Source organism: Canis aureus, chromosome 9 (genome assembly GCF_053574225.1).
Source record: "Canis aureus isolate CA01 chromosome 9, VMU_Caureus_v.1.0, whole genome shotgun sequence".
In the NCBI taxonomy this organism is placed as follows: domain Eukaryota; kingdom Metazoa; phylum Chordata; class Mammalia; order Carnivora; family Canidae; genus Canis; species Canis aureus.
Genome location: NC_135619.1, coordinates 50,476,367 through 50,499,349, shown reverse-complemented (window position 1 = coordinate 50,499,349; position 22,983 = coordinate 50,476,367). Strand labels below are relative to the sequence as shown.

At 37.4% G+C, this 22,983-nt stretch overlaps 1 protein-coding gene across 6 annotated transcripts in view; it reads right to left on the bottom strand.

The window, feature by feature from the left end:
• ZNF410 (zinc finger protein 410) overlaps positions 1-22,983 on the bottom strand; it is a 40,343-nt gene that overhangs the window by 11,260 nt on the left and 6,100 nt on the right. For 3 of the 6 annotated variants that reach the window (XR_013386513.1, XM_077909950.1, XM_077909947.1), the window contains exons 2-9: positions 17,574-17,634; positions 16,480-16,662; positions 15,212-15,347; positions 12,178-12,396; positions 10,767-10,958; positions 4,500-4,650; positions 3,536-3,717; positions 374-463 (exon numbers count right to left, since the gene is read on the bottom strand). Coding sequence is in view for 5 of the 6 variants with exons in the window: in XM_077909950.1 (XP_077766076.1) it covers positions 374-463; positions 3,536-3,717; positions 4,500-4,650; positions 10,767-10,958; positions 12,178-12,396; positions 15,212-15,347; positions 16,480-16,512 (1,003 nt within the window). In the remaining variant the exon portion in view is untranslated. The other 3 variants (XM_077909948.1, XM_077909949.1, XM_077909951.1) reach the window with 3 other exon arrangements.

Sequence of the window (22,983 nt, the reverse complement as noted above, 5' to 3'; positions counted from 1 at the left end):
TCTGAGTTCATTCTGTCTTGGCAAGTCTCTGCTCTTGAGTAACCTCCATGGGCCATATCCATGTAACTTATAAAGCACCCAACATAATGCCAAATAAATTTGCTGATCTCTTCAGAAAAGCTCTGGATTAGAAAGCAACTCAATCAATGGCTCTGCTGAAAATAAAGCCATTAGGTTCCCCCCCCTTGATTATATAATCCTTTTAATACAATTATTAAGAGCCTTGACTTCTGATTCTGTCATGAGGAGGAGCAAACTTTATGTTGGACACTTTGTTTCTTTCTAGATTTCTTTATACCACCCCCCCTCCCACCCTTTCACCCTTTTGGTTCTCTACCTTCCCTGCAATCAATGACTGAAAGAGGTCTAGTACCTGAGTGAACCACCAAATGTTTCCGCAGGCTAGAATACTCAGCAAAGGAACGGCCACATCCTTGGGCTTCACAAAGGAAAGGCTTCTCTCCTAGAGACAGAAAATGAGTTAGAGTCTTCTGATGAGCTGGCTATCCATTACTCTCTTTTCGCATTAACCTTATCCTGTTTCCGGTGACTTGCTTGACTTTTCTTGAATTCAGGCAATGAATGCAGCTTCAGCAGGGCTATCTATCCAGCAAGCGCCATCTCTCAGTGGTCTCCTAGAAGCCTGCCAACCAGACAGCCCTGTCCTCTTCTTTAGAGTGACTACCTCTGAGCATCACACTTCCTTCTTCCTGGCTCAAGGGCTGAGCACCAGCTACAATGATCTACCTTCTTCAGTGATCCTACCCCTTTTAATGGTATCAAGATTACACCGAATATGCTGTCAGGATTTTTACCTTTATACCAATCCTCTTTATGATTCAGTTTCTAAATCCACTAAAAAGTACAGATTTTTAAAGGTTATGAAATATTTTACTATTTTACATAGTCCCACTGTATTAAGCAAACAAATGAAAACAGATATTCAGTCAGAGGTACAAAGTAAAATCTGTGACAATATGCTAAAGGTAGTTACATCCTGATGGATGGTGCTATTATGGATGATTTCCTTTCTTCTTTGGGCTTCTCTGTAATTTGTGCTGTCTACAATATTACATTGTTCTTCTAAAAATCAAAGATACATGGTAAAAACTAAATAAGGTGCACAGACTGATAGTACTATTAACTTTCTGGTTTTGATATTGTACTGTGGCTACAGAAGATGTCACTTTTTGAGGAAGATGCATAAGGCACACAACTCTGTACTAATTTTGCAACTTCTCATGAAACTGTTAATTATTTCAAAATAAAAAGTGAAAAAAAATCAGATGCAGTTCCTATCTGAAGGTCACAGACTAGTATGACAGAGATAAATGTATTTATAAATAATTTTAATATAAATTCCTGTACAAAAAAGTGCTATACGTATTTGAGAAAGGGAAGAATTCTAGGGCACCTGGGTGGCTTGGTTGAGCGTCCAACTTTTGATTTTGGCTCAGATCATGATTTCAGGGTGGTGGGATCAAGCCCCCACCCCCACCCCCCCAGTCCCGCCCATGCACTGCTCAGCAGCAAGTCTGCTTCTTTCCCTCTGCCCCTCCCCAACTCTCTTTGAAATAAATAAATCTTAAAAAATAAAGTTAAAAATAAATAAATAAATAAATAAATAAATAAATAAATAGATAGATAAATAAATAAAGTTAACATAATACAATCTCAAAAGATTACTTTGAGAACTGAGATACTACAAGTTAAATATATTCAGCATAGTGTCTGGCATATAGCCCTCATGGTAAACCATCGAAATTGGTAGCTTTAATTACTATGGCTACTACAAATAAAGATCTGCCGTCACTTTTGACATCTGAGATAAACTGAGTTGTCAGCATTTGAAAACAAAATCCTTTTAAAAGCTCTGGAGTCTAATCGGAATTCAAATCCCAACTCTGCCATTTCCTAGCTGTGTAACATTGGGCAAGTTGTTTAACTCTCTAATCTCCTACTTCTTCATTAATGAATACAGTATCTACTGTGTAAAGTATCCGTGAGAATTAAATGAGACAATGTACTTGACACATACTAAATTGCCTCAATAAATGCTTCTTTGTTTTTAAAGATTTTGTTTATTATTTGAGACAGAGAGATACAGAGAGAGAGAGAGAGAGAGAGAGCATGAGCAGAGGGAGAGGCAGACAGAGAAGCAGATTCCCTATTGAGCCAAGAGTCCCTCATGGGGCTCAATCCAGGACCTGGAGATCATGACCTAAGATGAAGGCAGACGCTTAACCATGTGAGCCACCCAGGTGCCCCCTAACTTTTATTTTTATATGAATTCTGGCAACTGGGATCTGTGAGGCAACCAGGGAGAAACAATGACAATGCACCAAGAGACTGTGGTGGGAGAGATGAGAAGTTCTGGAAATGGTGAGCAATTAGGGAGATTAACAAGGGAAAGCTAGCAGGAACTAGAATGAAGAGAGAAAATAAGGTCATACTCCACAGTAAAAGAAAGCATTTTAAGATGTTCAGTTTTATCAAATCTACAAAGAGAATGAGCAGCGCGAGGATGAAGGCGTTAATGAATTCAACAATAAGGCATGGTGGATTCTACTTCTTCCCCCAACTAGTTTGCTAGATGTTTTTCTTGTTCCTTGTTCAAAGTGCTTCTTGGAGCAAGCATAGTTCACTCTCACAGAAAAAGCAGAGAACAGAGCTATTCTGCCCTAAAACATATCCAGTCGTAACATAATCCAGCAGGAATCCCAGGGATATGCCTGGAGCTTCAGCTGGGATTTCACTTTTCAATGCCCTTTAATTGTACCTACTGTCATTTTAGCAATGTAAGAAGAAAGAAGAGACAAAGAAGTGGCAAGAAAGTGAGGAAGAACAGTTACACATCCTAAGAGACTGGTCTCAGTTCAGTGATTAAGCTCTAACAAGAGACTTAGCACATTTCAGGCCAAGTGGCTTGGAAAGTCACTCTTAAACTCTTAGAATGAGAGTCAGGGTATCTGTATTTTGCTCCTTTGATATTAACATGCTATTCGCTCCAGATCAAGTCACTTTTCATTCTGCTTCACGTTGTGAGGTTCTCTCTACCAAAAAGCAAACTCTTCAAAGTCAGGGATTCATCTTAGCTTTTGTATTTCCCCCCATACTCTATCCCAGTTAGTGGCTAAAAGAGGCTCTGTATGGTCTGTGTCATTCAATAAATATTACTGACCAAAATTACAACTGTGTAACGTTCGAAGATATTTGGAAATACTGATTTTGTCCATATCTCATCATATCCTAGTTATCAGAGAAAGCCTGATATCCTTTCCTATTCTCTAATCTCCTACAGTCAGAAATAAACACTGTCCATTCCTCACACACAGGTGAAAGGTCAATAAATGGTACTGCATTAACTGAAAAGTACCATGAAGCATGTGAAAAGAAGAAATTCCATCCTCAGAGTCCTAGCAACAATCCTAGACCTTCATTTCTTTTCCCACCTCAGAGCCTTTCCCAAGGATAGGCAAGCAAACCCTGAACACAAGGAGTAGATTGCCTACAGGAATATTGGAGTTGCACACACCTGTATGGATGCGCAAGTGGTTCTTCAGATTTCCAGCTGTGGTGAACTGCTTACCACAGCTAGACTCGGGGCACATGAAGGGCTTCTCCCCATTATGGGTCCTCATATGCACCTTCAGCCTCTGCAGCACATAGAAGCTTTTCCCACAACCTTCTGCAGGACAGATGAAAGAGCGATCATTTCTGGAAAAAAAAAAAAAAAATCACATAAGCAACAATACCTGAAAATGCTCTTTGCTAAAGAGTATAAGTCAAAGCTCCTATTGCCTCTCAAAGCAGACAGTAAATCCCAAACCTGAATGAATATACCAAAATCACATCTGAAGTTTGTTAAAACCACATCTGTTTATTAAAACCCTAGGCCTTACTTCCTTTTTTTTTTTTTTAAGTAATCTCTATACCCAGCATGGGGCTTAAACTCACAACCCCAAGATCAAAAGTTGCATGTTCTACCAACTAAGCCAGGCAGGTGCCCCACGCCTTACTTCCTGAGTACTGATTTCAAAGGTTTATGAGTGACACCCATGCTTATATATATATATTAAGTTTTCCAAGAAATTATATTTTATAATGAGATTCCAGAGCTCTTGCTCTAAGATGCTTAGGTGCCAAATGTCTTATTAAGTATTTGTGAAAAATGAGGTAAATGAGACAATGCAAACCTTTCTATTAAAGAACAAAAGACAGGGTGCCTGGGGAGCTCAGTCATTTAAGCATCTGCCTTCGGCTCAGGTCATGATCCCAGGGTCCTGGGATCAAGCCCCACATTGGGCTCCCTGCTTAGCAGGGAGTCTGCCTCTCCCCCAGCTCCAGCTCACTGTCTAAAATAAAATAAGAACAAAAGTCATCTTAATCAAAAGCTAACTGGAACCCTTGCTTCCCTTTAATTTGTCAATTGGGGGACAAGCTCCTCCAGCAGCACCAATGTTCTTGAGCTCCAAGTATGGAACCTCAGATAGGCTCACCGATGCGTTTTGAGATGGTACTTGAAGTGAGCTGGCCACACAAATGTCCGGTCACAGCCTTCAACTGTACATTTGAGCTTCTTTTCCACTTGAGGAAGGGGCCCAGAATCTTTGGGCTGCCCATCACCAGAACCAAGGTGGACATTTTCTCCTGTAATAGAGTCACATATTTGTAATATGGGGAAGGAACCTCATGAGGTAATTTAGTTCAAACAATAAAGCTCCTATATTTTATTACTCCTACTGATCAATAAGCAGTTATCTACCTTCACCTTCCCTTGCTCTCTTTATATCCATTTAACAACAGAAGTGACCACACAATTTGTTTCCATCCCCTTACCCCAGAGAATTATCAAAAGCCATTATGCTTTCTTTCACAAGACTAGGCCTCTTTGGCAAATATAAGAAATGTTCACAATGGTTTCATGTAAAAAAGGAGAGTTAAACCTATTCTGCATTACACAAAAGTTGGGAGGGAAGCAGGTATGTCAATACCTGGAGTAGGATGCTAAATATGACTTCTTGTTCTAGGTATTACAAAACTCGTATTTATTTTAAGAGGGGCTGCCCTCCCAGCTTAATTTGGGTTTACAGTTGTAATTTCTTTTGTAAATGATCATTCTTAGATTTCTATCTTTTGAGGTCAATTTGGCTATTTCCATCATTTTAGAGAATAACCTTCCAATTTTCTGTGTTACCTCTCTTTAGTTATAAAATCTTTAAGGATGCAAAAACTCATCTGATTTTATAATTTCTAACCACATTTTTAAAAGTTAAAGATAACATCAACTAAAGTTTTTTGTTCAATAGAATAAAAGGAAGAGGAGCATGTAGTGCACTGCCTCTCTTAAATTTAAATGAAATTAATTAAAACTTTATATAAATCCCAGATCCACTGGTAGTAATCCTTTTCTTTCTTTTTTTTTTTAAGATATAGTTGGACATCAACAGTGAAAAATATTCATAACTACTCAATTATGCTTATAAGCATTTAGTTTATCTTTCCACTATATATACCTCAGGAATAAAATTTGTATTTCCAAATTTCCCTCTCGAGAGCCAAGAATAAGGACAGTAAATGTTGTACCTCTCACATTTCCTGGAACCTGACAACAGATCATAGTTTCCATCCCGTCTATTAAACTTCTTCTCTTCCTGTCCTACATTCTCCTTGCTATACACATAACCAAATGTTAATCATAAAACTAATTGCTCCAAGGTCCGAGGAGAACCTAAGATGCCTATTGCTAGTTAATATTAATTTTTTCTTTTTAAATATTCTCCTGCTTGGGACGCCTGGGTGACTCAGCAGTTGAGCGCCTGCCTTTGGTCCAGGAAGTGATCCTGGCGACCCAGGATCAAGTCCCACATTGGTCTCCCTGCATGGAGCTTGCTTCTCCCTCTGCCTGTGTCTCTGCCTCTCTCTGTCTAATATATATATATTCTTTTTTTTTTCTTTTTTTTTTTTTAAAGATTTTTTATTTATTCATTTATGATAGAGAGAGAGAGAGAGAGAGAGGCAGAGACACAGGCAGAGGGAGAAGCAGGCTCCATGCCAGGAGCCCGACGCGGGACTCGATCCCAGGACTCCAGGATCGCGCCCTGGGCCAAAGGCTGGCGCCAAACCACTGAGCCACCCAGGGATCCTCTATATATTCATATGTGTGTGTGTGTGTGTGTGTGTGTGTGTGTGTGTATATATATATATATATTTCTAATATACATATTTCTAATATATATTTCTAATATATATTTTTCTTCTAATATATATATTTTTCTTCTAATATATATTTTTTTCTTCTAATACATATATACTTCTAATATATATATATATATTTTTTTCTTCTCCCACATAGTTTTTTATTTTAATTGAAAAATAGCGAGATGCCTGGGTGGCTCAGTGGGTTGGGCGCCTGTCTTTGGCTCAGGTCGTGATCCCAGGATCCAGGTTCAAGTCCCACACTGAGCTCCCTGCAAGGAGCCTACTTCTCCCTCTGCCTGTGTCTCTGCCTCTGTCTCTCAGTCTGTGTCTCTCATAAATAAATAAATCTTAAATAAAAAAAAAAAAAAGAGGGTAGCCCCAGCAGTTTGGCGCTGCCTGCAGCCTGGGGTGTGATCCTGGAAACCGGGGATCGAGTCCTGCATCGGGCTCCCAGCATGGAGCCTGCTTCTCCCTCTGCCTCTCTTTCTCTATGAATAAATAAATAAAATCTTTAAAAAAAAAAGAAAAAAGGAAAATAGCTGCACCTAGGTAAATTTTAAACAGTACAAAATTGTAAACATATAAAGGAAATTTCCCACCCACTCCAGAGCTGCAGCTAATTAATTTCTAATGAAAAACCTAAAAATCCCACACTAATAATACAGAAATTTAAACTAGTAACATTTGAGGCTTTGTGCATTCAATTTGTAGATACAATGAGAACACTGACAGAAACATGAAATTAAAAAACTGCTCAGAAAATAGTCAATTGCCTTGTATTTGAGTCCTTATGAAACCATTCCCTTAAAAACACAAAGCACTACGGCAGCCTGGGTGGCTCGGCGGTTTAGTGCCGCCTTCAGCCCAGGGCCTGATCCTGAGGACCCAGGACTAAGTCCCACGTAGAGCTCCCTGCATGAAGCCTGCTTCTCCCTCTGCCTGTGTCTCTGCCTCTCTCTCTCTCTATCTCTCTCTCTCTCTCTGTGTCTCTCATGAATGAAGAGAGGCAGAGACACAGGCAGAGGGAGAAGCAGGCTCCATGCAGGGACGTGGGACTCAATCCTGGGTCTCTAGGATCGCGCCCTGGGCCAAAGGCAGGCGCTAAACCGCTGAGCCACCCAGGGATCCCGAAATCTTTAAAAAACAACAACAACAACAACAACAACAACAACACACACACACAGCACTGTTTGGAGAAGATGGATTAACTTAAAATGACATCAACCAATGATAGTTTTGGATATTTAGAGATCTAATGAATTGGCTCCCCCCACCAAAAAAGAAAAAAAATTCAACACCTTATATTGCACATGTTAGATAACACTATAAACACTTTAAAGATCCCACAGTTATGTGAGGTCTTTGCATTTGGGATAAAATTTCCAGTGAGAGCATCACATATAGCATGGATCAGTAAATTTATTATATAAAGGGCCAGATACTAAGTATTTTTGGCCTGGAGGACCATATGGTCTCCGTCACAACTATTCAACTTTGCCACTGTAGCAGCCAGACAATTTGTAATGAATGGGCATGCCTGTGTACCAATAAAACTTTATTTACAAAATGTGGTTATTTGGCCCTTTGCTAACCCTTGATATAAAGCATCATATACAAAATTTAAATATTTCTGTATTTCGATCAACTTAGATAGAAGTGAAGATGTGCTCTGAGAAACTGCTACAGGATGCACAAAATGGCTTTAGTAACAACAAAGATATTTATGTTAAAGATGCATTTAAATATTGAATAAAATCATTTTATTATGTGTTAGTGGGTAAAAAGCAATATTAAATTAATATATTTCAGGATCCCTGGATGGTTCAGTAGTTGACTGTCAGCCTTCGGCTCAGGGCATGATCCTGGGATCCGGGATCAAGTCCCACATCAGGCTTCCTGCATGGAGCCTATTTCTCCCTCTGCCTATGTGTCTGCCTCTCTCTCTCTCTGTCTCTCTCTCTGTTTCTCATTAATAAAGAAAATCTTTAAAAAATAAATTAATAAAATAAATTAATATATTTCATGATTTAAAATTTTCATTTACAGTGTTTATCCATATGCCTAAAGGTTTATATATCTAAGTTAGCCCCTTAAAAGGTTTTATGGAATCATCTCATTGATAAAATAGAAAAATGTCATATATTTGGGCTCACTTTATATTCAAGCATATAAGGTAGTCGTTAGGTAGGACACATATTTTGAGAGTAATAAAAACATCCACACAATGCTTTGCTGATTATAAAGCATTTCCCAGATAGAATCTTATTTAAATCTCAAAAAAAATCCTATCAGGTAAGCTACTTGATCTGTGTTCTGAACATGAGAAAACTGTTGCTAAGGAAGTTAAATCCCCCAGGCAGAAGACAAGTTAATGACAGCACCAGGTCTGGATCCCAAGTCTCCAGATGCCAAATCCCAAGTTCCCTCCATATACAGCTTCTTCCTGGCACATACAGCACTATTTCCTTAATACAAAGAGGAGATTGTGGAGGTTTCGGGATCCAGAGATTAGCAAAACCATCTCAGAAGAATCTGAACTGTATGTAGAGTCTCCCAAAATGGTTAAATGGGCCATTCTAAGCTGCATTATGGTAATCCAAGCAGAACTAATCATTCTGAAACTCAACAGAAGTATGGAGTTCTCTTTGCAGTGACATGGATGGAGCTAGAGACTATTATGCTAAGTGAAATAAGTCAGTCAAAGAAGGACAAATACCATACGATTTTACTCATAGGTGGAATTTAAGAAACAAAAGAGCAAAGGGGCAAAAAAAAAGAGAGAGAGAGGCAAACCAAGAAAGACTCTCAATGACTGAAAACAATTGATGGTTGCCAGAGGGGAGATGGGTGAGGAAAGAGAAATAGGTGCTGAGGATTAAGGAGTGCATTTGTTGTGATGAGCACCAGGTGATTCATCAGTATATTATACGCCTGAAACTAATATTACATTGTATGTTAACTAACTGGAATTTAAATAAAAACTTATAAAAAAAGACATTTGGAGTTCTCTATATAGAAAAGATTTAGGTTAATGTTTCTAAAGCCAGAATATTCTGAAATATTCTCAAGGATCCTTGAGAAAGTTTTTAATTTTTAATTTTCACTTGCATGGTAATCACAAAATAATCATAAGCATATTCTAGATCATCCACATGAGCTCCAACATGCTTCAGCCTGGTTTGTGATAATGGTAAATGTGTACCTTATACCTTACCTTAATTAGTAGTACCTAATTATAGGTACCTACTTAATTAGTAGTACCTTAATTGTCACAGATTAAAGAGAAAATACAGAAGCAGCCTAAAACAAAAAGTATTATGGCATGCTACATAAGCAAAAGTTGTGCACTGGTTTAGGGGTGGCTTAAATAGAGTCATGGTCCTCAAGTTTTAACATGCACTGGAACCCGCAAGAGGGCTTACTAAAAGATTGCATGTTTCTGATTCAGTAGGATGAGGCCTGAGAATTTACTTCTAAGAGCCCAGATGATGCTGATGACTCAAGGACTATATTTGAAAATCACTGGATAGAGGAAAATGGCAGAGTTAGTACAGGCATGCTGAACTCATAAATAAACAAACAAAAAACCAACCAAACACAAAAACAGCCCTATATAGCCTGTTTGGATATTTAGAGGTCATATGAACGGTTTCCAAAAGAAAAAGTCAGTGGTGGTTACTAAAATTGCTAAATTGCTATGAGTAGCAATTCAGTTTCACTAAAACACCATCATCTTCCACACTGACTTAACATTAACTTTATTTTCATTGGTTTTATAGTTTTATTTCTATTAATTGGTAATACTGTTTTGATTTTATAATGTTATAAAAGCTCTAAGTAAAGGGTACAGTACAATAAAAAAACAATTCAAGGTAACATCAAGATCTGTGAAAATGTTTTCCCTTTAAAAAAGCTCTGTACACGGGATCCCTGGGTGGCGCAGCGGTTTGGCACCTGCCTTTGGCCCAGGGCGCGATCCTGGAGACCCGGGATCGAATCCCACGTCGGGCTCCCGGTGCATGGAGCCTGCTTCTCCCTCTGCCTGTGTCTCTGCCTCTCTCTCTCTGTGACTATCATAAATAAATAAAAATTTAAAAAAAATTTAAAAAAAAAAAAAAAAAAAGCTCTGTACATAAGGCTGACAATTGAGGATGCTCGTGTCATTGATTTTGCACATGAATCTGGCATAGCTAGGTTATTTTATAGAAAATATGACAAACAAGGGACGCCTGGGTGGCTCAGTGGTTGAGCATCTACCTTTGGCTCAGGGTGTGATCCTGGGATCCTGGGATTGAGTCCCACATCGGGCTCCTTGCATGGAGCCTGCTTCTCCCTCGGCCTGTGTCTCTGCCTCTCTCTCTTTGTGTATCTCATGAATTAAATAAATTAAATCTTTAAAAAAATAAAAAAGAAAGAAAGAAAACAAGACAAACAAATGACACATTTCTAGCCTTTTGCTCTCACCAATAAAATAACTTGGATTATAGTCAATTCAAAAGATAGCCATTGCTTTACTAAAATCTCCACACAGAATACTAGAAGCGAAAACATCATAGAGGTCTCACCATTGCTGCTGGTTTTTGCATTCTTTGCCAGTTGTGCACGAGTAGCAGCAATCAAACTATCATGAGCCAACTCCTGAACCCGGAGGAACCATGGAATGCTACTGTCCGTGCTCTCACTGGAGAGGAAATCATTCCCTGAATCCTCTGCCTCATCTTGTACAAATACTAAGTGCTCAGCTGAAGAGCCCAGACCTGGAAGAAACAAGAGGATATGTGAAAGTTACCCATCAAGTAATCCCTTTATCGGCCCTGGCTCAGATACTTCATGTCCTGAATCAGCTATTCCAGATTTTCAACTCTCACCTCAAGCTTCTGTTCTCCTACTACATAGGTTATCATCTTTCCACTCCCAGCTGACAGGCTTATCTTTCTTACCTCCTCCAGTTTTCAGAAGGCAAAAGCTGTTATCCCCACCCCCCGGCCCCGCCCAAGGGCAAGCAAACTAGCACCCTAACCCTATCCTTCAGTCATCTCTCTGCCATCTGTAAGCCATTCCTCTCTTCTGGCCACCTTATAACCTCTCTTTAAAGCCTTTAAATCTGTCTTACCCATCTTTATTTTTAAAAAGAAGAGAAAATCCCAAGCACTTCTCTAGTACTTCTCACTGTCTCAGGGGTAAGTTTCCTATAAATGTAACTTGTAACTTTTGTATCCACTTTCTCACCTGCCATCCACTCCCCACCATGGTTAGAACCCTGGCTTTCATCTCTACTACATCAGTTAACAACTGCTCTTGCTCAGGTCACCATAGACTTCCTAGTCCTCATCTCACTAGCCCATCCTGTGGTATCTGGCATGATTTACTACCTTTTCTTCTTTCAGACAATTTCCCTCTCTGGGCTTCTCCTACAATGATCTCCCTCTGAAGTTTTCTTTATTCCTCTCTAGCAGCTCCTCCCCATTCTTCTGTCACCCTCTTAAATGTGGGTGTTTTTTTTTCAGGGTCCCAGATTTGCCTTCTTTTCTGAATCAAAGAATCCATGTTCATTGTTCTCTACATTTCCTGAATGCTGGTAAGCATCAAGACAACTTATTTTACACAAGAAATTTCTAGAACCCTGGATTCCTGTTTCTGTCTAAAGGACATCTCCTCATGAATGTCCCTCTGAAATCTCAACATCAACAAGCATAAACTGGAACTTATCATCCTCCCCCGAACCCTGTTCTTGGGCTCACTATCTTGCTGACTGGTACAACCTAATTTCCCAAGCAAGAAACTTCTGAGTCATCCTAGAATCTGCCTTCTCCCTCTATCTATTCAACTGATCATCAGACTATACCAATTCTCTAAAATGATAAAATAATAAGGCTTCTTTCCATTTTAAATATGACTGAGTTAAATATGGCCCACCCCCAGTTTTTTGTGTTTTTTTTTAAGCAGGAGCAGAGTTCAGAAAAGGATAATGAATACCTGCTCTTGTTAGATTAAGAAGAATGAAAGAAGTGCTATCACTTGGCTGTAGATCTTGCAACAAGCTAGGAGACTCTGGAGTCGACAAAAACTCCGGGGACTTCTGTACAGTCTGAGCCCTCGTCTCCTCTCCATCTGGGCCCACATTCACCTGAAGGCTTCTCAAAACAGCTGAGGAAGGGACCTCTTTGGAGGAGTTTGTATGACTTGGAGTATCATCTGGCAAAGGGAAAATATCACAGATTTATGGAACACTTATCTACAGAGAGCTCACCATTCTGATACACAGTACCAAATACCCCTACAACATCCCTTATAGGAGCAGCAGCATTTTTATTTTACAAATACAAAATTTCCCTCAGAAGAGGACAGAGAGATAACTAAGTTGTAAAGGGAATCAGTCAAAATGTGGGGAACAGACTCATCTGACACTTGGCAGTAATGACCAACCAACCATCCACATTTGGGGATTACAGACCTTTGTCTTTCCAAGGCCAGAATCAGTACTTTTCCTTTGAAAAATCTAGTTATACAATGAATAACTTATGCAAGAATAGGATCTAAATTTTAAATTATTTTTCTTGGAAAGAGATTCCTCCCTTTAGTTTTTATACTATGTATGTGACAGTTCTGTTGAGTCATTGGGGGAAAAAAACATAGCCTGAAATATCATTGAAATTTTACAGAATCATAAATGTTTCATTATACTCCTGGGCTTACACTGAAACATAAAGAAGTAACTCAGAAAACTTGCTCTCTAGAACTTTATTCTAAGGGATGGGATGAATTTCCAAAGGTTTTGGTTGCAATAAAATGAGAAACTGCACTACAGTGCTAAAGCATATAGTGTTTTCAGGGATTTCAGTCATCTTTATAAAAGACAGGTAATTTTTTTTCCTTGAAGGAAGATAACCAATAAGATTACAGGAATGAAAATGGAAGCCTAGGGATAGTACTGCCGTTTCAAAGTCTAATGAAATAGCACAATATGAATGTACTTAACGTCACAGAACCAATAAGATAGTAAATTTATGTGATTGAAATGGTTAACTGGTTTAAATGGCAATTCTTTAGTTATGTATATTTTATCATACACAAAAATTTTAATAAAGTTCATAGCAGCACTGTTTGTCATAGTAAAATGCTAGAAAATAAATATTCTTCAACAGCATCATGGAGAAAGAAGCCATGGTTACACTCATCAAACACTATACAGCAATGAAACTAACCAAACCACAGTTATACATACAAGGATGAACCTCACAACTACAGAGTAACAGAAGAAAGGTACAAGGACATATATTAATATGATTCCAAGGTCTAAAAACACACACCTAACATTAAACTGCATTGCTTAGATTTGGATGGTTAAACTTGGGAAACAAATATTGGTCAAATAACTGAAGATAGTGATGACCTACAGAAGAACAGAGGTTGTCTTTATCAGGGAGGAACCCATGGGGGCTTGGGAGCTGGCAAGGTTCCGCTTCTTGATTGGGTGGTGGGTATTTCCTTTATAATAATTATTTTTTTTATAATTTTTTTTAAATTTATTTATGATAGTCACACAGAGAGAGAGAGAGAGGCAGAGACATAGGCAGAGGGAGAAGCAGGCTCCATGCACCGGGAGCCCGATGTGGGATTCGATCCCGGGTCTCCAGGATCGCGCCCTGGGCCAAAGGCAGGCGCTAAACCGCTGTGCCACCCAGGGATCCCTATAATAATTCTTCAAAACATATCAGCATATAGTTTTCTACTTTTCTGCATTTATCACATATCCCAACTAAATAGAAAATATACAGGCCATGCATGGAATGATATATACATATTTAAGAGGGAGGGGAATAAAGTTAGGGAAGTATGTGCAGGTACATTTGTGTTAGATATTATGTTTCATAAGTTGGGAGCTGAGTACCTGGGTTTTCATTTACTATTATTGACAATTGATTATCTAAAATATTTTTAATCAGGGCATCTGACTGGCTCAATCAGAAGAGCATGAGACTCTTGATCTCAGGGTTGAGTCTGAGCCCCACACTGGGGTATACAGATTACTTAAATGAATAAATAAATACAAATATTTAAAAAATATTTTTAATCAAAATTAAAACAAGTTAATGTAGAAGATTAAGATTGATGATTTTGTCTCACTTCATTAATGTTAAAATATTTATTCAACAAATTAAAATTGGGAGAGGAAAAAAGTTTAAGCCTAACGAAGATCAAATTTTACTAGCACACAGAAATGTACATATATTGAAAATCTGTCAGGATTTGGAAAAACTCCAACATACCAGTAGAAAAACAGGAGTTGAACAACAGAAGATGTGGAAAAGCTAGGAACTAGACAAGGAAACCTTTAGTCAACATTGGTTGGTTGAATATATTTGCCCTTCTTGAATCTTTAAACATTGAAAAAGATTTTAAAGTCGCCAAATATTTCAGATCTTAAAAAAAGAATTCTGCCATCTACCTTATGTCCACTTTTTCCTTTCCATAGCAGGAAGAGCCTTCAGAAAGTAGAGTTACTTCCTCAACTACATTTATCTTGCACTGTTACTTCAGCCCTCTACAGTCTGGCTTTCCACCCCTTTCCATGGAACAGATCCTGCCAACAATGGCTTTTTTGGCCCTACCTCATTGGGACAGTCCTTATGTCATGGGCCTCTAAGAAGCATCTGACATACTGACTACTCTCTTGAGTTCTGTGCCTGCACTCTGTACCAGTATTTCTTTTACTCTTCTAGCCTTTCCTTTTTCCTAGGCTCTCTTGCTTACCCTGTACCTTGAATAGGGAGTTCCATCTTGGTCTTTTCTTCTCACTCTCACATTCTATGGATGGATCCTATCAATTACTATGACTTAAATTAACAATGTGCTTGTTACTCCCATGGTTGCTTATTCTCCACGATTCCTAATTTTTACAGTTTCTACCAGTCAGTTATAAAGTCATTTATCCCATCCCACCAGTTTGATAAAGCAGGCTAAGCTCTTAAAACTTGCTTGTCTTATCTTTTGTGATCTTAATTTTTACCTGGTAACATCAGCCGACTGCATTCTGAGGCCTCAGTCACTGGAAGGAGGGACAAGCAAGTTATGTCTTTAGCTTCTGATTCTACTAGCCCCTGTCCCAATGGGATGGATGTATTCTGAACAAACTGTACCAGGAGCTGGGGGGCGGGGCGGGGGGGAAGAAGGGGGAAGAGGAAGAGACAATATTGAAAAATACAAATTGTTAGGAATGAATCTAAACCTCTGAATTTACCAAAAATTCATAGTGTAATTAAGTCTTCATTGCTCACTAGTCTCAACCACATTCACAGAAAAATGATTAACTACAAGACACATTCAAAGTTATTTTTATCAAGTCCTCTGTTTTAAAGAAAACCTCTATCACCTTCTATCAAACAGAAAAGACAAAAATAATATGTTTTAATGAAGGCTATTAAAAAGTTAACTAATTACATTTTACAAAGCACTTTTCTGTGTATTGGTTCATTTAATCCTCACCGTAATGCAGTAAGACTGAACATGTATTTTAAAGATAAGGAATCAAGTTGAAGACATCAAATGACTTACTTATCTAAGGTTACATGAGTAGTTAGGAGAAGTAAGTCTTCAAACTTACGTAACCTGATTCCAAATTCATTGACCTTTCCACTATGCGACACAGATGTACTAAAATTAAAGCAAGAGAAATGAATAATAAAAAAAAAATTTGGGGGGGGCGCCTGGGTGGCTCAGTCAGTTAAGCGTCCAACTCTTGATCTCAGCTCAGGTCTTGATCTCAAGGTCGTGAGTTCAAGCCCCGTGTTGGGCTCCACACTAGACGTGGAGCCTACTTAAAAAATAAATAAAAATAATAAATAAATAAACAAATAAATAAAGTTTAAATCCTCTAATCATACTTAGAAAGAGAACACTTTCAGATATATACAAAATTAATTGAAAAAATGGTTGTGGTAGTAAATATTTATATATGCATATACACATTCACATATATATCATATATATATAAAAATTTTGTCATGGTATAATTACCTAGATGTATAATAACTTATAATTACTTAAATAAATGTAAAAATAGGTAAAAATAGAGTTTTTAAATCTTTGAGAAAGTACTTAATGATAGAAAAAATAATAAACTAGTAGTTATGACCAAAACCATACAGCCCACAAACCTAAAATTTTACTATCTGGTTCATTACAGAAATTTACTGACTCCACTAAGGACAAACCTTGGAAGATAGCCCACAAAAAATATAAATAAATAAACAAATAAAAAGCACTGCCTGAACTCACCTCTGGTTTGGATTCTAACTCATCTGATAACATTGATTCAGCTTCCAAATCCTGTAGCTGTTCAAGGGACCGGTTAAAAATTTAATTCAGAGTCAATAACACCTTCTAGTAATGCTCATATTCCTCTAGGAAATGCTATGTTTTTCCTGTAAGATGTTGTGCTGGGTGGGTAATCAATTTAGCCTAAAAAAGGATAAGAGAATGAGAATTAGAGGATTGGAAAAATGTAGCTAAATGAACAAAGGCACCTCTCTACATATCCGAAAATCACAACAAGCAAGCAAATAAAGAATTCACCCAAAACACTTGTTTTAATATAGAATAAGCCCAACAAGTGTCAAAATCCATTAAAAGTTGTACTTTGTAGAATCTCTACTTCTAAGAATCTATTTTAAGAAAAGATCTTAAAAATAGAAAAAATATATCCTCAAAAATGTCATGTTAGCATCTGTAATAATAAACAACTACAAGCAAGATATAAATACACATATATACCCAATACTTAGGGAATGGTTAATTAGATTATGGCACTGTCACTTAAAAATACAGTTCTGAAAATAATGCAACCACAGCAAAAAGTACTAATGACACGTTAAATTAAAACAAAATGCAAAATTATATACTTGCTATTATTAAAACTAGTTAAGATATGAGAAGAAAAAAATAAAAGGAAATTAATACAACTATGATAGTAGCTAGATTAGGTCGCAAACTGGTATGACTATTTCTTGTCTCAATTTCCTCATCTTTCTAAAAGTACTTATACAGTCAAAATCTGAACATGTTTCCCAAAAGTAGTACTCTTGGGACCCTGGTGCAGCTGTTTTCCCTCATAATTAAAATGATTCAATTTATTATTGAATAAGAGATTATTCTTATAATTTCTTTCTTATTGCTTAATTTTTTTTCAGACTTTTGACAAAAGAGTCTACTTTAGTTTGTGCAATTTTTGCTAAAATTGGGAGCACTACTATATACAAAGTAATTATACAAGGTAAAATATACCCAGAATGGGAGTTTTCAATTAATACCAAGGTTAAGTAGAAAGTTAGAATAAGGCAGACTTACTCTACAAAAAGGGCATTTAGAAGTACCTGAATAAGTGTTTATTGTCCTGTTGAGTCCTTCTTCTTCCCCTTGCTAGCTTCCAGAAATCTTCATTTTCATCATAAAAAAATAACAATTCACAAGATGTAAGTGGAAGTGTCCTTTTATTTAACTTTCCTACATAAAATCAAGTATCATAAATCTGACTTTTCCTTTCACATAGGTTTTTTTTTTTTTATTCAAGCACTATACATAATAGTACAAAGTAGTTTATTCATCCTTCTTTTTCACTGAGGAAGGAACCAAGGCTCAGTACATCATTTCTCAAGTTATTAAGCTGCAGAACCAGGACTCCCACCCATAGAACAGGCTGGCATATATCTACTTATGCTTATCTACGTCAGACCTTGAAACACCAGGGTTTAAGAATTCCTTTTCCCCAAATTCCAGTTCATCTCAAGAAGCCAAGAAATAACAAAATACTTATTTATTTTTAAGGTTCTTCAAACTTTTGAGTTTCTGAGATTGTAGTAAAATCTCTAAGAAACTAGACAACTATTTGCTGCCCTTTATATTAATTTTCTTAGAAACCAATGATGCTGGCTGTGTTTCTATTATCCTTACCTAATGAAAAATGGAAAAAAAAAAAAAAAAAGAAAAATGGAAAAAAAAGTTTATGAAAATGTGCACTGACAAGGGAAAAATCACATACTAGTTCTTAGACATTTTTACAAAGCTGTAATAATTTAAAGAAGGAAGCTGCCAGCTCTCATAGTTTAAGAGCCACCTCTGGGGGATCCCTGGGTGGCTCAGTGGTTTAGTGCCTGCCTTCAGCCCAGGACATTATCCTGGAGTCCCGGGATCGAGTCCCACATCAGGCTCCCTGCATGGAGCCTGCTTCTCCCTCTGCCTGTGTCTCTGCCTCTCTTTCTCTGTGTCTCTCATGAATAAATAAATAAAACCTTTGAAAAAAAAAAAAAAAAAGAGCCACCTCTAAACCACCATTTCTCAAGAGTCCATGGTTATCTACGATATCTTTTTATTTTAGCGTCTTCACTTCAGTGATAATCTTTTAAAAAATAAATAGTGCAAGCATTTTCTGGAACAAATGGGTGTATATCCATACTATAACTGAGTTCTGCCCAAATATGGTGCCCCCATGTGTGGTTTGTAGTGTACAGTATGAACTAAAGAGAGACCAGTAGGATACATAGAAAAGGCAGGATGACCTCAAGAGAATCTGTACTGGAGCACTCAGTACCTCATCAAGTGTACTGTGTGAATCTCATCTTTAACACAGCAACTTACTATGTATATTAGCCAGAAGTGTGATAGCAAATATGCAATTAAATTTGTTTCTATCCTCAATTCTCATTAACAGGTTTCAAAAACTGCAACACAAATTTTTAAATAACATCTTTACTGAGATATAATTCATATACCATATAATTCACTCATTTAAAGAGTACAGTCAGGGCACCTGGGTGGCTCAGTCAGTTAAGTGGCTGCCTTCAGTTCAGGTCACAATCCCAGGGTCCTGGGATCCAATCCTCGCAACCACAACCAGCTTCCCTGCTCAGTGGGGAGTCTGCTTCTCCTTCTACCCTTCTCCCCTGCTTGCGCTCTTTCTCTCTCACGCTCTCTCTCTTAAATAATTACAATCTTAAAAAAAAAAAAAAGAGTACAGTTAAATGTTTCTTAGTATATTCACAGAGTTTTGCAACCACAACCACAATCAATTTTACAATTTCATCATTCCCAAAAAGAAACCCTGTATCTCTCAGCAATCACTCTCCATTTTCTCCCAAGCCCTCCCCCTGACCAGACCTAGACAACCATTAATCTATTCCTGTCTCTACAGATTTGTTTATAAAAATTTCTAAACATTTCATATAAATGGAATTATACATGTGATCTTTTATGCTTGGCTGCAATCACTTAGCATAACACTCCCAAGGTTCATCCCTGTTGTAGTATCAGTACTTAATTTCTTTTTATTGCCAAGTAATATTCTATTATTCTATTGTATTGAATTATATTTTATTTATTCATGTATCAGTTAAAGGAATTGGATTATTTCTACAATTTGGCTATTATGGACAATGCTATGAACATCATGTACAAGTTTTTGAGTGGACATACGTTCTTACTCTTTGGGATATATACCTAGAAGTGGAATTGCTAGGTCATATGATAACTCTATGTTTAACCTCTTGAGGAATTACCAGGCTGTTTCCCAAAGTGTCTATACCATTTCATAATCTTATCAGCAGTGGATTTCTCTACATCCTCACCAACATATTATTATAGCCCTCTAGGTATGAATGGTAACTCATTGTGGTTGTGAGTTGTATTATCTGATGACTAATGATGTTGAGCATCCCTGCATGTGCTTATAGATATGCACATCTTTGCATGTGCATCTTTCTAGAAAAAATACTTATTCAGATTACTGGCCCATTTTAAAAATTGAGTTGTCTTTTTATTATCGAGTTGTAAGAGTTCTTTATATATTCTAGATACAAGCCCCTTATCAGATAGATGATTTGTACAAACTTTCTCCCATTCTGTGTGCTATCTTCTCATTTGCAACACAAATCTTATCTTCACTTGAACAAGGCAACTCTAACTGCGATTATTTAACAATACCTCATTAAAACTGGTATTCAAGGACTTCTAGTTTTCGTTATATGTGAGATCTCATTATCACAAGCTGCTTAACAATGTCTTGACATAAAAAAAAAAACAATGTCTTGACATTGTAAATACTCCCTTGTCTGATATTCTCTGCATTAGTATTACTAAAGTTAAGATGTACAAACAGAGGAAATAAGTTATTGAATCCAAGGCTAAACCTTTCCACTATGAAGTTCAACATTAAGTACCGCATTTCAGAAAAAAATCTCTACCACATCATATGAATGTTATTTTGAGTTTTGTTTTATGGTGTGGTTTACAATTATATACTTATTCATAAAGATATAAATCATGGCAACAACTGATATAATCCTAATAACCTAAACTATACTACCTATATGGTTCCTAGAGCCATCAAAACATTAGACTGCTGATATTGTAATAAGTTTGTTTGTTGGGGCACCTGGGTGGCTCAGTGGTTGAGCATCTGCTTGGGTCGTGGTCCCAGAGTCCTGGGATCGAGTCCCTCAACGGACTCCCCAAAGGGAGTCTGCTTCTCCCTCTTCCTAATGTTTCTGCCCCTCTCTCTCTCTCTGTCTCTCATGAATAAATAAATAAAATCTTTATAACAAGTTTGTTTGATGACATATGGTAACCACCCTTATCTTGGTGAGCACTGAGTAGTATATCAAATTGTGGTAATGTATTGAATTGTCAAATCACTATGTTGTATACCTGAAACTAACATTTTATGTCAACTATTCATCACTTAAAAATAAATATGTATTAGATTGCTTAAAGAAAACAATCTTGGTTCAGCATATATTAATTTTTTAAAAAAATCCACTGACCCTACCACTGTTATTGAATTATTCGTAAATTTGTTTTAATTTTATAGTTAAGAGCTACTGGGGGCTTCAACATAGGAAGGATAAGAATTACTACCTAGCTTTATGTCAAAGTATATTTAGAGTAATCATAATAAAAATAATTTGCCAGTATGGGGGCCAATATAGTGTCCAATGCAAAGTTCTACCTTTAAATGCAATTTGCATGACACTGGAGTGGAAAGCACTGCTCTTACTCAAAAGGAAGCTATTTTCTTTTCTTTTCTTTTCTTTTTTTTTTTTTTTAAGATTTTATTTATTTATTCATGAGAGACAAAGAGAGAGAGGCAGAAACACAGGCAGAGGGAGAAGCAGGCTCCATGCAAGGAGCCCAATGTGGGACTCAATCCCTGGTCTCCAGGATCACACCCCGGGCTGCAGGGTTGCTAAACCCGCTGCGCCACCGGGGCTGCCCATTTTTCTTTTCTTTTTCTTTTCTTTTTTTTTTTTTTTAAGACTGAGGCTTTCTTTCCTCCCTTTTCTTTCTTTTTTAGATTTTATTTATTGAAAGAGAAAGAGAGCAAAACTGGGAGGAGGAAGAGGGAGAAGCAGACCCCCCACTGTGCAGAGCACCTGATGATGCAGGGCTCAATCCCAGGACCTTAAACTCATGACTTGAGCCAAAGGCAGACACAACTGATTGAGCCACTCAGGCGCCCAGGAAGCTATTTTTAAGGTAATTATGGGTCTCAAGGAGATTTCTTCCCAGGCTTTCTTATGCTATTAATTAGGATAAGAGACTAGGAATGCAATACTGAGTAGTCACCTCAAGTTTATTAATGTAAACACTAAATATTTGTGTATGTGGGGGGGGGGGGTTGGTATCTTTCCCTGGTAGACAGGCAAAATTTACATACCTATTTCCTTTTATTTTTTTTAATTTTATTTATTTATGATAGTCACAGAGAGAGATAGAGAGGCAGAGACATAGGCTGAGGGAGAAGCAGGCTCCATGCACTGGGAGCCCTACGTGGGATTCAATCCCGGGTCTCCAGGATGGCGTCCTGGGCCAAAGGCAGGCGCTAAACCACTGCGCCACCCAGGGATCCCGCCCTATTTCCTTTTAAATTAGAAAAATTAGCCCCATAAATAACAAAAGAGATAGACATTTAACCATCAGCAACCAAGAATAGGCCCATCAAATCACATTTTCCACAAATCGTAAATAAGGCATCTTGGCTCTTGATAAAGAGTCCACACAAAATAAAGTGATCTCAGATACCCAGGGATTGGTCTAATAAATACTACTAATAAATATAAAATAAGTAGTTCTAGTCAAACCCTTTCTCCCTCTACCCTTGACAACAAATGAATTTTACTGTGTGCATGGTTCCCTATGGCCACATTAGACTGCTTGAAGAAAACAACCCTGGTCCAGGATAAATTATATTTTTTAGAAATCCACTGACCCTGCCAATGCTATTATATTAATAGCTAATAATAGCAGATATGTTAATATGTTATCCTACAATCAGCCTAAAGGTTAAAAAGAAGGCAGACAAATACAAACCTTTGCAATGAACCAAAGCAAAGAACACAGGAAGCCCTGAAAAGTTCTGTAAATTGGTAATGAGAAAACTCATAACAAAAGCAAAGCAGATTTAAGACAATAGCAATCTCTAGGATCTAAACCATCCTGAGAACAATTCTTCTTCTGTTCTTAGCCAAATAAACAAATCCTGAGAACTGAAGTCTGATTAACTGTATTCTTCTTCAGCAAATTATGCATTAACATTAAGGAGCTGAACAAGTTAAATAAAGAAGCTGAGATACGTTTATTAACAACAATAACAACAACAAAAAAAATCCAAGGTCTCTAAAACAGAAATCTAAATTCTGCCTCTGACTTTTTGGTTGAGACCTAGGCAAGCTACTCATGTTTTTGGCCCTGGGAAACTCATCTGAAATATAGATGAAACAAATCTACCTTAGG